General features: G+C 40.2%; 1 protein-coding gene across 5 annotated transcripts in view; it reads left to right on the top strand.

The window, feature by feature from the left end:
• The first annotated feature begins 4,186 nt into the window (after positions 1-4,186).
• Positions 4,187-18,896, top strand: part of MYO1H (myosin IH) — a 53,601-nt gene continuing 38,891 nt past the window's right edge. For 2 of the 5 annotated variants that reach the window (XM_044990399.1, XM_044990403.1), the window contains exon 1: positions 4,187-4,309. In XM_044990399.1, coding sequence (XP_044846334.1) covers positions 4,259-4,309 — 51 coding nt within the window. In that variant the 5' untranslated portion in view covers positions 4,187-4,258. Of the gene's footprint in view, positions 4,310-12,146; positions 12,264-15,090; positions 15,110-18,896 lie in introns of those variants that run through there. The other 3 variants (XM_044990402.1, XM_044990400.1, XM_044990401.1) reach the window with 3 other exon arrangements.

The raw sequence follows: 18,896 nt of genomic DNA, 5'->3' as shown, positions 1-18,896 counted from the left end.
ATACTCAGAAATTTAATTTAATTTCAAGTGGATTTAGATAAAGAAACTTTTTAAGATGCTACAGCTGAGCCAACAATTTCACTGTTATGCAAATAAAGGATTAACAATGGAGATAGCAGATACAACTCCAGTGTCAAGCCAGCTACCTTTTCCAACAGCAGATTAAAATACAGAGGGTTGTAGCAGCTTCTTGTAATCAAGATGCATGTTGTCAGGTTTTTGCTGATGATTTTCGCTTTCCATAGACTGCAGAAAAGCTTACAAAGGAATTTCTTTACTTGGTATAATTTAATAGCAGGCAATGGAATTAAAAATCTGTGCAAGGCAGTATTAGCCACACCATTTCACTAATGCAAACTGATTTCTGGATATCAACTAGAATTGAATTGAACTGATTTGGAAGAGTTTGGAAAGCTCTGAAAATTGGCCTATTTGGACAAGCATCAATGGCTTTGATAGTTTACCTCTGGCCCCACACAACTTCCTTCAAATCCTACCTCAAAACTAACTTCTTTCATGAAGCTTTTCAATGTCTGATCAATGTGAAATTCCTACAGCATCTGCATCTTATCCTGTCACACCACCTATTACTTATTCCAGAACTGTCTTGTTAATGTCTGGGCTAGGCTGTAATCTCCTTGAGGCAGAGCTATTGCCTTCCTATTCATTAAGCACTTCTTCTGCAGCAAAAGAAGTTTCTTTACCTAGCCTATTATTTATTGAAAATCAGTGTGCTCGGCCTCGTTCAGATGTGGAAAAAATTGTTTCCCCATATCCCCTTTCCACCTACAAAGGAAATTATAATGTATATATTATATATAATGTATAATATTAGAGGCAATACAGTTTGCACTCACAACACACATCATGAAGATCATTCATGACATGAATTAGATGTCCAATGTGGGCTCAGGGTTGAAAGGCTTTGCAGAAGAGGTGTTTCAAGAAGTGATTTAAATAGAGAGGGAATCAGTTTGGCACATAAGAAGAGGGAGGTACTTTCCAGTGTAGAGGAGAAGCTCCGGAGAAGAAGGTAAGCACAGGGGAGAGTGGCACAGGGATAGTACAAGTGTAAGCAGGACTGGAGCTGTGCAGTTGGCACAGTGAAGACAAGACAAAAGAACTTGATGTGGAAGCCAAGAAGTAAGCAAGCAAATTGATTCCAGAATAAGAAGTGGCCAAGGGAAGAGCATGAAAGATTACTTTAGCTGCAGTGTTCTGAATCAGATGGAGGGAGCCCTGGAAGATGGTCACCATACTCAAGTCAAAAGATGATTTTTTTTAGTTCAGTTGTATTTAATTTTTAAATTAACTATATTCCTTTTTTCCCCTTTCAATTCCTCTGCACGAGGGGATGAGGTTAAAGGAAATAATGTGGTCTTCAACTTTTGTATCATACTTGATCTGAGAGAGTGACTAAGGTTTGCATTTTCTAGTCAGTTGCAGTGTTGATAGTTAAACTTATTTTGAGAAGATTTGAGTGTTTGACTCTGATGCTTCTATTGGGGTTTGCTGGACCACTGTGCACCAGCTACACTATTTTTTAAATTTTTATTCTGGTGTGCATGTTATTTCCAAAGCTGCTACTCTGAGACAGAGCTTACTTTAACCCACCAAGGGTATTTAAATGTATAGAACATGTTGGTCTGAATATTTGAAATATAGCAATACATTTTCAAAGCAATTATCATCCAGTTTCTGTGTTGGACAGCCTATGCTGGGTTAGCCAGTAACTGACACACCATTTTACACCCCAGTTCTGTGAGATTCTTACACAGATGCTTAACTTTAAGCACATCGGTAGTCCATAGGACATGCTTAAGTACCTTGCTAAATCAGGGCTTTAATGATGGAGAATTGTTTGTGGTCTTTTTTTCCCCTTCTTCCTCTTCGTGATGTATCTAGAAGGCCAGAAAAGCATTCCTCCCTGGGAAAAAAACAATTGTTTTTTGCTTTTATGTTAGAAATATCAGGAATTTCAACTCTTGTCTCTCCCTGTTTTATTGGCGGTCTCTTTAAAGGATGCGGGGATTTGGTTATTGAAGGCTGGTGGTGTTGTAACTTTGATATTGGACCTTTCCTTCCAACTTTCCAAATGTTTGTTAGGAAGTTGAGTTAAAGCAGAGTCAAACAAAAACAAACAGAATAAAAATCACTTTTCCTTGTCAGTTAACCAGGTGTGCCTTATATCGGTGATGGCAAACAACTAGTACTCCATTCATCCTTCTAGGAAAAACAGAGTAAATAAGACCTGAATTTTTAAGGTAAAAAAACCCAGAGCAGAATCGCACATCAAACACCTAATTTTTCCCCTTTGACGGTCAGCTTTAAAGATACTGCCCAACTAGCACAGTAATCATGCTGACACCTAGTAGTAGTTCTCCAGGCAAAGTCACCCTGTGAATCACAGAATGGGTAGATGTAATATTGTGAAGATTGTTGCAGTGCTTCCAGCTCACGATGGTATGCCACCTACCAGTTGTTTCTGAAATGTCTTGTTAATATCTGAACTAGATTGTAATCTCCTAGATGCAGGAACAGTTTCTTCCTATTTTTTAAACACTGACTTTGGGATTTGCAAAGGAGTCTAAAGGAGTGGAAGAACTTTGTAAACTTGTGTTAAAAAATAAATCGAGCTTCGCCCTACTCTGTCTATTTCATGGGTCAAGCGCATTGCCCTCAGGGGGCCTGGCTCAGCAAATAGCAAGTCACAGCCCAGGGCAGGGCCAGCTGAGAAGTGGGTGGTGTTAGCAGGACTCTAATCCTGGGAGGGGAAAGGTGGCCACCAGCCATGAAAATGGGAGACTTTACAAGAACATTAATGAAGGGCAAAAGAAAGAAAATGTTATGCCTGGAGTGAGCTGTGCACACTTAACAGCGGCTTAGGCCTAGCTTTGTCTTTATTTCTCTTCCTACTCAGAGTGCCTAGCTGTTAGTTACCCTTTTAAAGGAGGTTTCAGCGAACAGTCTCAGTGCATTTATTGTACCAATAAAGGTTGTCACCGTCTCAGCTTAATATGAGACATCTGAACACTGTATAAGACAATACACTTGAACAGAACAGCGCTTTCAGGTAGAATACTGTAGCTGCAATGTTTGTGAGAAAGCTTCCTATGTGTACAGGATAGAACAGGTTCTATTGCGCGCTCTCTGTCATCACCTCCTCCACCTGTTTCCCATACCAGGGTTGGATAGGGCTGACTTCTGTTGGTTTCTTGTTTTAGGCTGTCAACCTCCTCCAGCGTAGGCCTTGTCTACAGATGGGAAACTGAGGCATAGAGAGGTTAAGTGACTAGCCCAAAGTCAGACAGGAAGCCTGTGCTGGTGTAGGGACTTGAACCCACATCTCCTTGCCGTAGGCCAGTGCCTTAACTCCCAGACCATCCTTCATCTCCAAGTAATTATCAAAGCTAAGTAATGTATAACCCCCTATCATGTGGTAACTCACTATAAAGTTACTTCATTTGAATTGCATTTGTTTTCAAGTCCCTTGGAAATAGACATTTTGATAGTGACATCATCTAACTCAAATAAGCTTAGAACTCTAAAAGTTTTATAGCAGCCTAAAAGGCACGACAGTAAATTTATAAGGATCAGCTCATCTCTTGGTTTTAAGATTTGTCAGCCTACAATTGCATTACAAAAATCTAATTTCCTGAAGCAGTCACCCATGTAGTTTAGGTGGAAAGTTTAAAAGATGGAGGTATTACAATATGTAATGACTTGTTAAGAACTTATTGATAATAATAAAGCTGACTAGTTACTGTATTTCTATGAAGATATTACAGCCAAATATTCTTTCCTGTATCTTCCCTTTCCCTACCTTAGAACACAAACAAAATTACCCCTTAGAGACAGCAGTATATTTTCTTCACTACTCCAGAAGCCATTTAGTAGATAAGCTATTAAACCAGAGTCCTCTTTTCCAGAGGAGGGGGCAGTTACAACTACTATACTACAGTACCCTACTTATTACATAATTACAAAGCCTAAAGTGCCTTTAATAATAGCTCATTGCTGCCACCAAATAACATCCATTCACTTACAGCCACCTTGTTTTTTTAACCATGTCCTTAAGTGATGTGTTATGTGCACCTGCTTTCTCCTAATTGTTAACCGGATTTCCCTGTGTCATATGAGCTCTGGCAATTAAGTAGCCTTCTAACCATAAGCTCAAACAGCTGAGTCACCACCACCTCCATGAGGTAGTACAACATCAACAGATAAAGTGCTCATTAAAGGGCAGCTTGTTGTCTAGATGGGAGTGGGGTTAGTTGTTCTGCTCAGTAACAACATGGAGGAGAAGATGGTAAGCTGTTAATCTTTTAGGGGTTTTATGCAAACATGTGCTTTACTATAACAGTTCTTTTAGCACTGCAAAATTAAGAGTCCAACCAGCCCTTCAGTGGTTGGATTGATGGTCTGTAGAATTCCAAAGGATGGGAGATGTGAAAGAAAGTAGTAAATTAGTTTAAGGAGCCAAGAAGGGAGAGATTTGCTGGCCAGTGGAGAAGAACAGATTTTTAAAAATAAAGCATTTAGAGAAATACATATCTCTGATAGATGGATAAAAAGCCATATCTGTTTAAAAAAAAAAACTTAAGAGGGAGGAAAAGCCTGCCTCTCCCCCCACTTTAGCATCCTGACACACATGAGGGGAACAATAAACATTTTTTTTCTTCTTTCAGAAAGTTAGAATGCTTTCCCTTAGAGCCCTCTTCCTTCATCCACCACTCACTACCTGCAGTGGTGACAGACAGTCTGTTATAAGGCACCTCCCATTCTTTCTCTAGCTGAGTGGCCTCCACCATGTGTGTCTCAACTGGAGATGACTGTACCTGGTGGGAACAGTGGCCAGTTCTCTTTTTGCTGAAAGAACAGGTTTGCCCAACACTAAACATCAAAAGGGCTGGGGATAGGTACTCTTTCACATTATGCTGTGAAGCTTCAATCCATCCTTTATGTGCTGGTTAAGGCAGTTTTGTAAATACATATAGTTCACTCTTTGGGTATAATGTCTGTGTCTTAAGCTATCTGCAGGGCTGGTTTGTGTCTTATGTTCCTAAAATTTCAGGCTTTAGGGCTTCAGCTGGTCACCTGTAGGGCCCAAGAAGGGTTGTTGGTTTTTTTTTCACCCCAATGTATTCAAGATTTAAGGTGCATTTTGTTTGTTTTTGTTTAGTTTTTGGTCTTCTTTCTCTGAAGCATCAAAGATGGCCATTGCTGGAGGTGGGAAACTGGGTGGGACAGGGTGGGCTGGTTCACTTACCTTTTCAAAGACAAAAGACATTTCATTCTAGAAGCCTTGGGCAGACAGGATAAATGAGATGTTGGATTTGCTAAAACTGTTGTCAGATAAGCACAAAAATTTTGTCTAGGATTCACCTCTGCCCCTAGCAGAGCATTCCCTGTGCCTCACTATCAGAGGCCAGGTGTATAAGTGCCTACTGACTAGCAATACAACATGCATGGAAGATCATGTTACCCAAATATCAGAAGTCTTAATTACGGTGTAATGAACCGGCAAGGAAACTGCCCAAAACAGCCACCTTGTGCATATCTATAAGAGACTGATTAGATGTGGTTTCGCCATCTGTAATAAAACTGAAGTACATTTGCTAATTTTTACCAAGAGGCTGACCAAACTCCAGGGTAACTTGAGACTGTGATTCACTCTCTACATCTACAGTCACCAGTGTTATTACATGCTGTGTGGTATTATCCACAATGACACTTGCTGGTGATAGAGAATGCAGCTCCGCAGGGAGAATTCCCACAGAAGATACTTTGCCTGATCCAACAGCTACACAAATCTTTATCTAGTTAAACTAATGTTTTACTCTAGTAAATACAGTAAAACGTGAGCATAATAGTACCACCATAAATGTCAGTTAATTCTCCAGTAAGTATTCCATCATATTTGTAACACTCCAGGCAATACAGTGTTGTGCTTGCATCCATTGCACGGAACTTGGATACTATAACAGCTGTCGTCACCGGTTTCAGTAAATTTAAATTTGGTCTAGTGATAATTCTTTAGACTCTTGTCATGCTTCATATGTCTTCTCTTCCCTCGCTGTCTCTTCAAGATGTACTTAAAGAATATTACTTTGGTGTTGCTTTTTATTTTGTTCACTTACTGTTTAATCTGCAAAAATAAAAATTTCTCACCAGATTACCTCTTCTGTTTACCAGTTCAAATTACATGCCTTTCTCCTGTAGTTTCTTAGCAGGTGAAAAGAATGTCAAATAGCATTTGCTTGTTCCATTTTTTTAGAGTTGAACTTGTATAAAAAGGAGGAATTCTCCAAATGGAGGTTCCATCATTTAAAAGTGCATTTGTCTTTTTTTGTATAATACATAGATCTTGTCATTCTGGCAGAGGAATGGGACTTGGGAAATCTGAGTTCATTTCCTGTGTCTACCCCAGACTCCATGTGACCTTGGGCTAGTTACTTAATCTCTGTGTCCTCCTCTATAAAATGGGAATAATACCTCCTTTCTCCTACCCTCTCTTGTTTGTTTAGTTTTGTAAACTTTTCAGGACAGGGACTGCCTCTTAAGTTTACATACATGAGCAAGCACAATGGAGCATAATCTTGGTTGGATTACTGTAATAAAAATAATATAGTACTGTAACCTGAGAGGAAGATATGGTATGTGTGAAGATTGGAGGCTATGGTAAATAAGATCAAACTAAATATCCTGTAGTTTGGTTTTGGAAATTGATTGTAGAAGAATTGTTTGTTCTTTTCAAGTAAATGGCCCTGCTACTCTGTGTATTCATCTCTAGTCATCAGAGCTAAATTGATGTCTGGCCCCACATTTTAGCCAAAGGGGAGAGGATACTAGTCATACTATAAATTTTGTTACCCAGGGATGGGAGAAACACCATTCCATTATCTTACCAGTGCTTAATGATAACATGAATTATAGTTCAAGGACTGTTCTGTTTCTAGCCGCGGGGTTGCATAAATCAGCAGTTCTCAAACTGTTGCATTAGTGACCCCTTTCACACAGCAAGCCTCTGAGTGTGTCCCCCCCCCCCATAAATTAAAAACACATTTTTTATATTTAACTCAATTATAAATGCTGGTGGATAAGCAGGGTTTGGGGGTGCAGGCTGATGGCTCATGACCCCCACGTAATAACCTTGTGACCCCCTGAGGGGTTTGAGAACCCCTAGCATAAATCTATAGTTTTTGCCTTCCAGAAGTTGCAACCCTGAATTTCTTCTTTCCGGTTGAAAATACCAGCTTATTATCTAGTGGTGATTTTATGGAGCTGATCAGCAGTTACACGGTTTCTAGCAAGACACGATGTTCTGCAAATAATGAAGATTCAGCAGCTGTCTTTGGTCTAGCGGTAGTAAACCTGAGTATGTCACTGTTGAAGAGAGTTATAGTAGTTGCATTAGAAAGCAACGATTTATGAAGAGTAGGACTCTTTAATTCTTCATGTCCAAGTTTTAAATCTTATGAACTATGTGCCATGTTATAAGTTCCCGAGTGAGGTATAACCTCCTTTCAGTTTGCTAGCCTGTTTCCTCCCTGTGGAGGAGTTAGCAGGTGGGCATCAGGGTGCAGCAGTGTCTAGACAGATAACTTGCACTGGGGCAGTAAAATGATTGTTGGACTCGGTAAATTCGTATAATTTTAGTGTAAAACAGTTACTTGTAACTTTTATTAATAATGTTAGTGTATTTTTGTATACTAACAGAATTGCAATCTGAAGTCATTTAGCTATTTGACAGCATTCCTGAGATGCTTTTTCATTAGACCGGGATAGAGGACAGGGCTGAGTTACTAACCTGTGTCTGAGGAGTGGGATTACTGGCATTAACCCAAAATTTGAGCTCCTCATATAAACCCGACAGGCAATTGTTTTATTAAAGCTGACATGTTGAATGGGACTCTCTAAAGATATTCTTTACCTGTCTCATTGTGTTAAAGTGGGGAAAGGAAAAGGGGGCCGAAGAGAGACGGAACTGAGTGAGGGTGAGAGATGGCAGGTGGAACAGAATATCTGTACTGGTTTCATGTATTGAACCGCCCAGCTTAGCTGATGTAGACCGCATAACAAGAAAGAGTTGCTAAGAACAAATCTCTATTGTTCCCTGTCATCTTTAAATGAGTGTCAAAGTAGGCAGGGGGGCTTTGACCGTTAACCGCACAATTTAGCTTGCCTGTTGTGTCCGGTAGGCCCCACCTCCTTGGAGTTTCTCAGATTAGAAAAGAAGGCCTCAGTCCCTTATAAATGGGCCAGCTCTTCTCCTTTGTGTGCAGACTGCCCAGTGTGAAATCTGCAGTGACGTTAAATGTTTTCTAATGAATAATTACTGAAAGGAAATGTAAGAATATATGTGTAATGGATTGTAGGGCATTAAAATGTTTTATTTTGCACACAAAAATGTTGTCCTTCACAAGCACCACGATTGTTTCAAAAAGCCTTTTGTGTGGGTTTGATTCTCAATGGATTATCTGTGAGCTCTTACATTTCGAATAGAAATCAAAAGGGTCTTTTGGCAAACGAATGTTTTTCAAAATGGCAGCCATGAAGCCCATTTAGTATTTAAAGTTTGGGTTTTAAAGAAATGTTTGAACTCTGGAGATTTTCTCACTTTTTTCTTTCTTTTGATTTTTGAAAGTGAAGTAGTTCACCTCGACCTCTCTTCTATTCAGAAGGACAGACAGTCACCCTTTAACAAGTCTATAGTAGACTATTCCCTAGATACAGACAAGAGGCCTTAAGAATTGTTGGCATTTCTCTGGGCTGTTGATTAACCTGAAAACCTTCTTATTCTATATTCTTTTGAAAAGAAATTAGGTTACAATGTGTACATGTTTTCCACAATATAATTGTATTTATGAATTCTGTTCCTTGAAAGCTGTGTACTGTAGTTCAGATATTCTAGTTGCTTGTTCCAGGGCTAAGATGTAAGCTTCTTGCAGTGTTGTTGAACTGCTCAGCAGTTGTAGAAGAAAACTGAAATGTAGTTTTAAATGTGAAATGTTATGGGGATATCTTGTATGGGCCATAGTCTCACTGAAGTTGAAAATGCACAGTTTTTGCTTGTAACATGAACAATGTAGACTTTACAAATACAATCAGAAGTTCATTAGGAAAGCTACATAAAGTATCAATAATTATTTCCCTTTCCCAGGATTTTCAGTGTAGTCTTAATTTCTAGTGAAGATTCTAACTTGTCTCAAACAGGCACAAGAGTTGAGGTTTTTGATTTGCTGGGTAAATTTTAGAAGTCTTTAACATTTCTGATAGTGCCACGGGTATATAAGGGTTTCTAAATCATTGGAAGAATTTTGTCATAGAAACTATCTTGAGAAGGAGGGTACAAGGCCTTCAGTGCTTATTGTGGAGAGAGGGATCTCTAAGATTTTGGGGCTCTTTGTTGCAGTTTTTATATTGACCAGTAGAGTACTGCCAATATTTCACAAGGGGCTTCCAAGTTCTGTCCACTTCTTAGCCTCTGATAAATCTTGTGAACCAGGGATGCATGTGCTGGCAGTGGAAGGGTGAGGGTGTGAGTAATATTATAGCACATTTATTCATTGTGTGTCACTTGCAATATAGTGAAGACCTCGTTTAAGAGCTTAGGGGTTAATCTTTAAGGAGGAACGTTTTTATAATTCTGCCATTTGGTGCAGTGTGGTCCTCTCCACCTGTTTAAAAAGAAAAGTAGCCTGCAGCTATGTTTTTGAGCCACAAGAATGTGTCCAGAATATCCAGAGGGGGTGTGTCCCTACCAGAGGAGAAACCCCCACCCCCTACACTTGCCATCAGTTCAGCATTCGAGTTTTAACCTGTGGCTCCAAGAGCTCCCTTCAAGCACAGGACAATGGATATGCTCATGGAAGGGGATAGCTTTACAGCCCTGGGGAGAGGGAAAGGGACAGGGCCCCATCTATCTCCAGAACAGGGACTACACAGGTAGTCGCACTGTGAGCTTCTCTAGGCTAACCCTCCAGTGTGCCTCAGCAGTTGCCTCAAGGTCAGAGCTAGGGGGTGAAGGGGAGAGTACACTTGCCAAAGCCTATTCAGTCCGTAGTGAGTCTGCAGGCCCCACCAGCCAGGGAGACTAGCTAGTGTGCTCGCAAGACTTATTTTCTTCCTGTCACCTTTAATAATAATAATAATAATAATAATAATTAATAAAGTGTTCTACTCTCTGCTTAAGCTCTGTTACTGCCTCCCTAGTCAGCCTCTTTCCTGAGGCTTAAGCGAAGGAGGCAGGTATATAATCTGGGAAACTTTCCTGGTGCATCTCTAACACGAGCGAATCATGCAACTGAGGATCTGAGGCTGTTCTCATTAAAGTCAATGGGAAAACACCCACTGAGCTCAATGGGCGCAGGAGCGCTATCTATGGCAACACCACCTGTTGCAATGAAGATGCCTACTTCTCATGTGCAATACTAAGCAGACTTAAAGTGTCGGGAAGCAGCACTGCGCTGTGAGATCATCTGTCCTGAGCATAACCAAGAGGCTTGACTTTATTTTCACTTGTGATTTAAACCAGAAGCCCCAGAAGGCTAACTGTACTAAATCACGGTGCCACTAGCCTTTCTATTTCTTTACATCTCCAGGGTAGAATGGTGAAAAGAGCTGTAAAGGGGTCTTAAATGTTTGATATCATGACCAGTTTCGCAGGATGGCAGCCAGTCATGGAGATGTGCAAAACCATCAGTAATTGGGCTCTGCCAAACTTGTGCGTCAAACCTGAAATAGGACATTCTAGCTCAGTGTAAAGCTTGTTACTTGGATATTAACACATCTTATTGACCTAGGGAATCCCACTATTTCTATAAGATCAGGAGACCTTGCTTCTATCCGTCACGGTGTTTCAGCCAGTGAGTGAATTCTATTTTAAGCAGGCAAAAGTAGGAGAGCCTTTTGCCGAGACACAAAGCTAGTTTTTAGCCACCAAAAATCTTTGAGAGAGTGGAGAAGGTAGAAAAATTCAGGGTATGTATGTGTAGGGCTATGTTGCTTGTGAAGTAGAGCCCTGCACGGGACTACTTATTTAATCCTGCCCCGCAATACCCACTCCCACATTGTTTCTTGCCGCTTTATCCCACTCTCACTCGCAAAAACCTTAGATACCACAAATCCCTCGAGAGAGAGATTCCTCCATGCTGCTAGAACAAACCCGGTCAATTAATATATTTTATATAAAAGGAATTGAGACACAATTTTTACCACTAAAAGAATAAAACAAATCTTGCTTAAACCTTGTGTTAAGGGGGAAGGGGGAGAGAAAAAAAACTTGAACTCCTGCTTCAAATCTTTCTATCCCTTGCTTAAATTTAAGTATTAAAACCTTTTATTTAAAAACAAAGGGAAAAAAAACTTGCTTTACATTGTTGAAATTCTATTTGACAAACTGACAAGAGGTTTAGTGTTTTCCCACAAATTACCTGAGTTTGGTTTTGGTTTTTTTTTTTTGCCTACCGAATCCCGCCTGCAGCAAAGTACATTTTATCCACTCCTGTTGTTATGGTGGCAGCCCTATTGTGAAGGTGCTCTTCTTCCTCTTTCCCTGGCTTGTTTTGGTACTACAGAGAATATTTTCCCCACCTCCAGCACCTACCATTGACATTTGGCTTTTACTCAGAAGGTATTGTAATAGCTTGTTCCCAAGGGACATAATTAGCAACAGCAGCACAGGTGGCATTGTGACATGCTTTACTAAATCTGGTCTGGTTGGCAAGCCAGAAACTTGTACAGCCTGTCAATGGGACCCACTGCAGTGGCTTTAGCCTACTTTATCTTGGTAAATTTGGGGTGGGGGGTGGGGGGGGGTTTAGCAGATAAAACTTCACCAAGGAATGTCAGGAAGTGTGAGCTGTACTGCATAGATGAAACTCCCTAAAATCAAGTCTCATAGGATTGATCTGTAATCTAAGGAAATCTGACTGTGCTATCCATGTAGACTGTGATGTTGTAGTGAAATCAGCTAGATGATTAGTGTTACAAATTAACTGAACAGTCAGTCAAGTAGTAGCCATGTTGGTCCCAAGATTAGAGAGAAGGTGGGTGCGGTAATACCTTTTATTGGACCGACTTCTGTTAGTGAAAGAGCAGCTTTCAAGCTTACACAAAGCTCTTCTTCAGGTCTGGGAGCTAAATAGGAGGTGGAACAAATTGTTTAGCATAAGTAGTTAACGCATTCTAAGAGACCATCAAGATGAAGTGGCCTGTTAGCAACCTCAGCCTCAAACTGAAGCAAGTAAAGCAAGACAGAGGTGAGTTAGGAGCATTGTGTAATGGGAACTAGCATGTTGTTTGGTGCTGCTATTCCTGCCTCAAGCCTGTGCTCTCAGGCCCTCACTTTCATGGGCACTAAAATTATTTGTGACTCTGTAGAACAGTCTTTTGTGATGGCCGTACATTTATCAACAATGTTAATTCCTGCATATATTAAAAATAAATCTTAATACTGGTCTGAATACAGACCTGAAGTGAGTAACCAGCTGATCTTATAGTAACCTTTGTTCTTCTTCAACCACACCATCCTTGTTGTTACTCTCACTCTGTCACCTAGGCCCCAATGCCGTAAGGCATCCTGTTAAAGTTAGTGATATTTGGTGTGAGTGTGGGGTTTTCTTGTAGCCCGCTGTTTAGGGCAGAGAACTTATCTTCACATCGGTTCTGAATGATGTCCAGCACACTTTCCAGTGCTTTCAAAATAACAGCGATAACACTGTTCCCCTAAAATAGATGTGACCATCCCTCTACACTGTACTGCCACAGAGAAGAAACAGCCATAAAAAGCACAGCACTTTGCTTTAGAGCGGTTGGGAAATTAAAAATACACAAACTTTTAACAAAAAATGGTAATATTTTAGCAAAACTTCTTGTGGACTTTTCTGTTTTTATACCAAAATCAAACCATTCTTCTTGGAGGTGGATGAAGAATCTAAGCCTCTCCAGAGTTTGGTTCTTTTTGGAACTGTCTTTGCTTCTCATTATCTTCAAATGTTGAAAAATAAATCCCAATGGGGGATAAAACAAATTGCTTTGTGGCTAAACTAGCCAGTTAAATGAGTAAGAATAGATACCCCGAGAGAGCTCACATTTCAGTAAATCAGAAGAATCCTTCATTCTCATAGGTAGGCTGTGAGGAGAGATTTCAGGATGACAGATCAGTGAGTATCCCTCATTTACTAGGGGAGGGTGGGACTTCATCTGAATAATTAGCATTGGATTTGGAAAAAAATCCCACCTTAACTAACATTAAGAAATGAGTTTGCCATCATTTGAGCCAAACACAGTGGTGAGCCAATGCTGCATGAATCGGAGCACAGGCTAGCCCAGAAATTAGTGCAGGATCCAAAGGGGAACAGAGTGTCAATTGCCAATATGTTAACTGGTAAACAAAATAAGTTAAGGCAACTTGATGAGCTAGGCAGCTACTGTGATTTCAAGATTAGTCGTGTTTGTGTTCCTGGGCTTGGAGTGAAGACTGGCTCTTTGCATTCCATACTGAGCGGATGTTCTAGAATACTATCAGAATTCCTCTTGGAAGTGCAGACAGGCTGTTTGTCATTTTAAACATTATCTCATTAAATGATAAACTCTCTTAACCTGGTTACAGTACAGTAGCTGCCTGACAAAAGTAGCATGAAAAATTAATGTCACCAGCAGTTCAGGGGCAAAAAATAAGGGGAAATGGCTTGTATTGTGATATGGTTTGGGTTCTGAACTTCCTTAGGTCAGCCATGGGTTAAGGCCGTCAGTATCTGTTTTTTCGGTTCTGTTTGGTTTGGCAGAGTGGTGTCAGTAGCAGACTTGTAAGACACTTCTTTAGTTAGCTTAACACATGCAATGTTTATCAAGCAGCAAAACACCTAAAATATGATTTGCATCTTAACCCCCCCGTTTAAGAATCATTTTACCCTGGGAGAAATGTTAGACAAGAGAATTCCTTATCCTAAGTAGCAAAAATGGAAAGGCTTAAATAGAAAGTCTTATGCAGGTAACAAGAAGAGGTCAGTGAAAGGGAAGCTAGGGGTGGGAGTTGGCACACATGAAAGGGGTGTGGGGCTCTGGGAAGAGAACAAGCTGTACCTTGCTGAGAGAGGAGGATCCACAAAAGAATGATCGCAATGTAATACATATAGTCGCATGTATGAGACTTGAAAGACTGGTGCCACATACCAGTGACACATGAGATACATGCGGAGCCCCAGACAGATCTCTAGCACCCCAGACCTGAACAACTCAAGTGAGTTGAAGATAATCCAAAATTAGTGACAGCTGAACTAGGAATAGTTCAGTGGAAAATATTGTGGTTTGTTACTTATTGGGAGATACCAGTGTAGCCTATCCCAGCACAGCCATGGCTGAATGTGTGTAGGGAAAAGAGTAATGCGATGCCATTTTCTTCCAGTTAAGGTCAGTATTAAAGTGTGTATTGAGAAGGTGCTGAATGCTTCTGATTGGAGAAATCCAGGACTAAGCATCTGTAACTTCCACAGTGTAGCCTGCTCATTGGTTTCCATTTACCTTCTCGCCCTGGCAGAGAAACTGCTCTGATCAGTTAGGATTGTCCCCTAAAACCTGTCTCTTGAGACCTTTTTCTAGCCCAAGACTAGGGGGACTAGGCCATTCCTCCATTCAGTGTTCCACGGATGGGCTTGCAAAGTCTTTCTCAGCTGGAAATACAACCTGAAGAGTTTGGGTTTAAGCTTTGTGGCTAGATGCAAACCCTAACCTTCAGGTTCACTCACCCTCTTCCCCCATCAAAATCCATTTTTCATGAGATCCTACAGTCTGAATGTTTTTGATTTGATGCATTCATTTCCTCTCATTGTCATCATCCTGGAACAAGTAACTTCTGATCAGTTCATGACCTGTGCTACTAACAGCGACTCTGTTAACTCTGAAACTCTTGCATAATTTGGTCACGTCTTACAAAAGTTGTTCTCCTTCACGGCTGTATTTGTGAATTCCTGTTGTTGGAACCATGTTCCAGTCAGAATTGAAATTGCAGCAAGATTTTAAGAAAGTCCAGATGATTAAAATTAGAAAGCATTCCTTTGTTGATTGGTGAGGAAAGTAGCCCGGGGGGGAAAACAAGACCTACCAGGTAAATCTTTATCCTGTATGTTCTGTGGCATGAATATAAAATGTTTTATTTAAGAATGTAAATATTAATCACCTCTTTAGAGGCTGACTCATACAGATAAACAATGTAGGATGGTATTTCCAAAAAGACACTAGTCTTGGTGTAAAGATGTCACTTATTATTCTGTTGTGACAAAACGGGGATTTTCCCTTATGTTGTATGTGAGTTTTACTGTTTTTCATGAATACTGTGTGTGCCTCAGTTTCTCTGTGTGCTGCATCAATGTCTAGGCGGTGGGAATAAGGGTGTGGGACTTTAGCTGAGACCTTCGGAGGCAGGTGAGGCTGCTCCAGCTGCCTACACGTAGGCTATGGCCAGTGCCCTTCATAACCTGAGACCCAGGAGGGGGATGCGACCAGGTGGCAACCAGGTGACACTTTGTCTGGGAGGCAAGACAAAGACCAGGAGGCAGAGCAAGGGAGAATGTCTGAGGTTGGGTTGCTTGAAGCTGGGCAGTCTGACTGGGCATCTAGCCCAGGATTCCCCCAAGATGGACTTGGCTGAAAGTCACTGATTTCTGTGCTAACAAGTTCTGTTCTATGCCGTGTTCCAGTCGACTAATAAACCTTCTGTTTTACGCTGGTTGAGAGTCACTGCTGACTGCAGAGTTGGGGTGCAAGGTCCTCTGGCTTCCCCAGGAGCCCTGCATGGGCAGACTTGCTGCGGGAAGCACGTGGTGTGGAAAGGGATGCTGAATGCTCCCAGGTCAGATCCAGGAACGTCGAAACGGTGTAAGCTTCTTGCCCTGGTGACAGTATGCTCAGAGAGAGGGGGCATGCTACCTCAGAGTCCGGACTGGCTTCATACGGAGTAGTTCCAGAGCACTCCCGGTGACTCCATGGCAACTGTATTCCCAGATAATGTTGAATAGCATTTGAAAGGAAGGGGAACATCAAGAGGGCAGTTCTTGTGACTAGATCATAGATACATATTTGTCTTGTTTTTGTTTATTTTATTTTATTTCTGGCATACTGAAGCTTGTAGTTCATAGCTTGCCAGACAAGCTTTTACTGAATTTGGATGTTACTGTGACATCTATAACCAAGTGATACAAAACTGGGTATGAATGCTCTACAAAAACACAGGAGATGTTCCAAACAGACTGAATCAAGTTGCTGCTTTGTTCTAGTCAGAATGGTCATTCTTAATATAGTATTGAAAGAGATCAGAATGAACTAATTTTTGCAAATTCATAACCCCTTGAGAGAATGTAGAAATGTGTCCTAACTGTTCCTGTCACTAGCAGCTTAAAAAATGCCAGCACTAAAAGTATAAAACTTGTGAATCAGTTTACTGAAGCAGATGTGTGGAATGAAAGTCATGATGACATGCAGATCAAAAGCTGAGAGAGGGTTTCAGGCACTAATACTTCTTTGAGTTTTGTAAAGAGTCAAATTCAATGTTCACAGTGTGTTAAAAGCACTCTGGAATTCATGGTAATTTTTCTCTCTTCCTGTACACCCTGGTCTTCTATCTACTGTAGAGAGTTGGGTATTTTCCTGTAGATATCTATTCTGTTAAAACGTGAAAATAATTTTGAAGGTGATCCTCCTGATACAAGTAAGGGCAGGTTTCATGCACAAGGATCATACTTCACATATGGCTAAAAATACAGCCACCACTTCTACATCTGGGGTGGAACACAAGTTGCTTAACAAGGGCCCAGCAATAGTATGACACAATTCAGAGGATGTAGCATTTCTTTCTTCCACTTAAAATTAAAATGACTTTAAGATAAAGAGAACTATCTAATGTAATTACGTGAGTTAAAATTTTGGTCCAGATGTCCCTACTCATTAAAAAAACTCATTGTACTTTTTATAAGTATAAGTGGTCAAAACCTCTTTGCATATCTGAAACGTGTGGCAAGATTACCTCTGAAATGGGGGGGAGAGTTGATTTTTATGAAACAAGTAAATGCACTTAATGTGTTTGTAGACAGGGCTAACATACTGCATGTCTTGTGAAAGATGGCTATTCTCTGAGCTCAACTAAATCTCCTTATCTCGGTCAGATAACAAATTGTGAATTTGAGTTCAGTGCTTTGATATGCCTTTCGTGAAATTCTTCTTGCATGATAACTGCACTTCTGACAGTAAGACTTGCTTTCTTCCACTCGAGCTTTGGAGAAGGTCTGGATAGCATAAGTCCAGAGTCAAGGTTTGCCAAAAATCAGTAGACACTGGAAACAAAAGCAGAAATAGCATTTTATTCTGACTTTTCCTGCACAGTTTCTGGTAAAAGCTAAAATAGCATCACAACAGCTATATAAATAGCCTCTCCCAACATCCTTTCAATGCCAGTTCCAAATCTTTTGTGCATCATTTTTCTGAGACAGAGTAGAAAAATATCAAGAACCCCTGTCATAAAGGCCAACACAATAATACCAAACATGAGACTTGCATTACAATTCCCATATCTGATAAACCTTTACATAAGTTTAGTGATCTTCAGCCAAATTTATTTCTCTAGTCTAATTCACCAAGTTCCAGAACTGCTTAAAACATTTTGATCTCATCTTAACTTTTATTTTTGAAAATATTTTGGGCCAATATAAAGAAAATAAATCATGCACAGAGTGAGAAATGAGTTCTTGGAAATGTGTAATGTTTGTTCAGGACTTTTTGAAATCTAAGTGCTATAGAAATTATAAAGAATATCCTACTTGTCGACTTGCTAGTGTTTAATATGTTCACTGGACACATCATTAAAAACTGAAGGGTAAGAAACCTAATGCAATCTGTAAATTGGAACAGAATATTTGTATCCCAGTCATGGGAAATACCTTGGAAAATACTTTTAGAATAAAAGGTAAGTCAAAAATGAATAGTGCAGAGAAATGGAGAGGTCTTTGGCACAACAATAGCCCTGGCACGTTCTTCATCTGTTTTTGAGAGGAGAATGCTAGCCAAGACAGCATTATTATCTTCATACCATTCCAAAAGTGCAGTGTCTCCAGCAAGATAACTCAGTTGTATCTAATAATCTTTGCTTTCCTTGGTGTGTGGAGACATCTGCTGTCCAGATTTAAAAAGGTTGTTCCTCATCTGCTTGTATGAGGTTTAAAAAATGTCATCATCTTACTCAATGCAAGTTTAGTTTTTCCAAGGAAATAAAAATTAGGTCAGATGCAGCACCTGTTTCTAGAAAGATCCTCCTTTTTTATTTTTTAAAGTATCTTGAGCAGCTCACCTGATCTCCTTGTATCTAAACAAAACCAACTCAACTGGAAACAGTTAAGCTGACTCAGACACAGTGATAGTGGCTTGTTAAATTAATCTTTAGTGGCTCATCTGGATTTAGGAACCAGGTTTGTCTAGCTTCTAGGCAATTGTGTTAAGTTCTAGAGATCCCTATGTGGAAAACTGAGGGTTTTTTCCTTTCTATCTGATCTTAATTTTTCCGGACAACAAATCCACTATTGAAAATCACATCTTCATTCTAACTCAAATATTGAGTAGGCTCTGAGTTCACAGTAATGGGAAGCTAATTGTCACTGGGCCGATAAGCCCACATCAGTTTTGAATTTCCCACTGGTTTAGAAAAATGCAGTGTGGTTTTTTTTTTTTTTTTTAAACTCCAGTTTGAGGATCTTCCTACTATTATATTTTGATGGTTGTTCCAACTGAGCTCTCATTCTGTAGGGCAGCTTGCCTTACTGCAGCCTATTAGGTACAAACAACCTAGGAGAAAATTTCATACCTGGGGACTGTCTGTCAGATCAGATATCAATATGCATCCTTTACCT

Source organism: Mauremys mutica, chromosome 16 (assembly GCF_020497125.1).
Source record: "Mauremys mutica isolate MM-2020 ecotype Southern chromosome 16, ASM2049712v1, whole genome shotgun sequence".
Taxonomy (NCBI): Eukaryota; Metazoa; Chordata; order Testudines; family Geoemydidae; genus Mauremys; species Mauremys mutica.
Note: the sequence above shows the minus strand (reverse complement) of the source record. Positions and strands in the feature narration are given on the sequence as shown.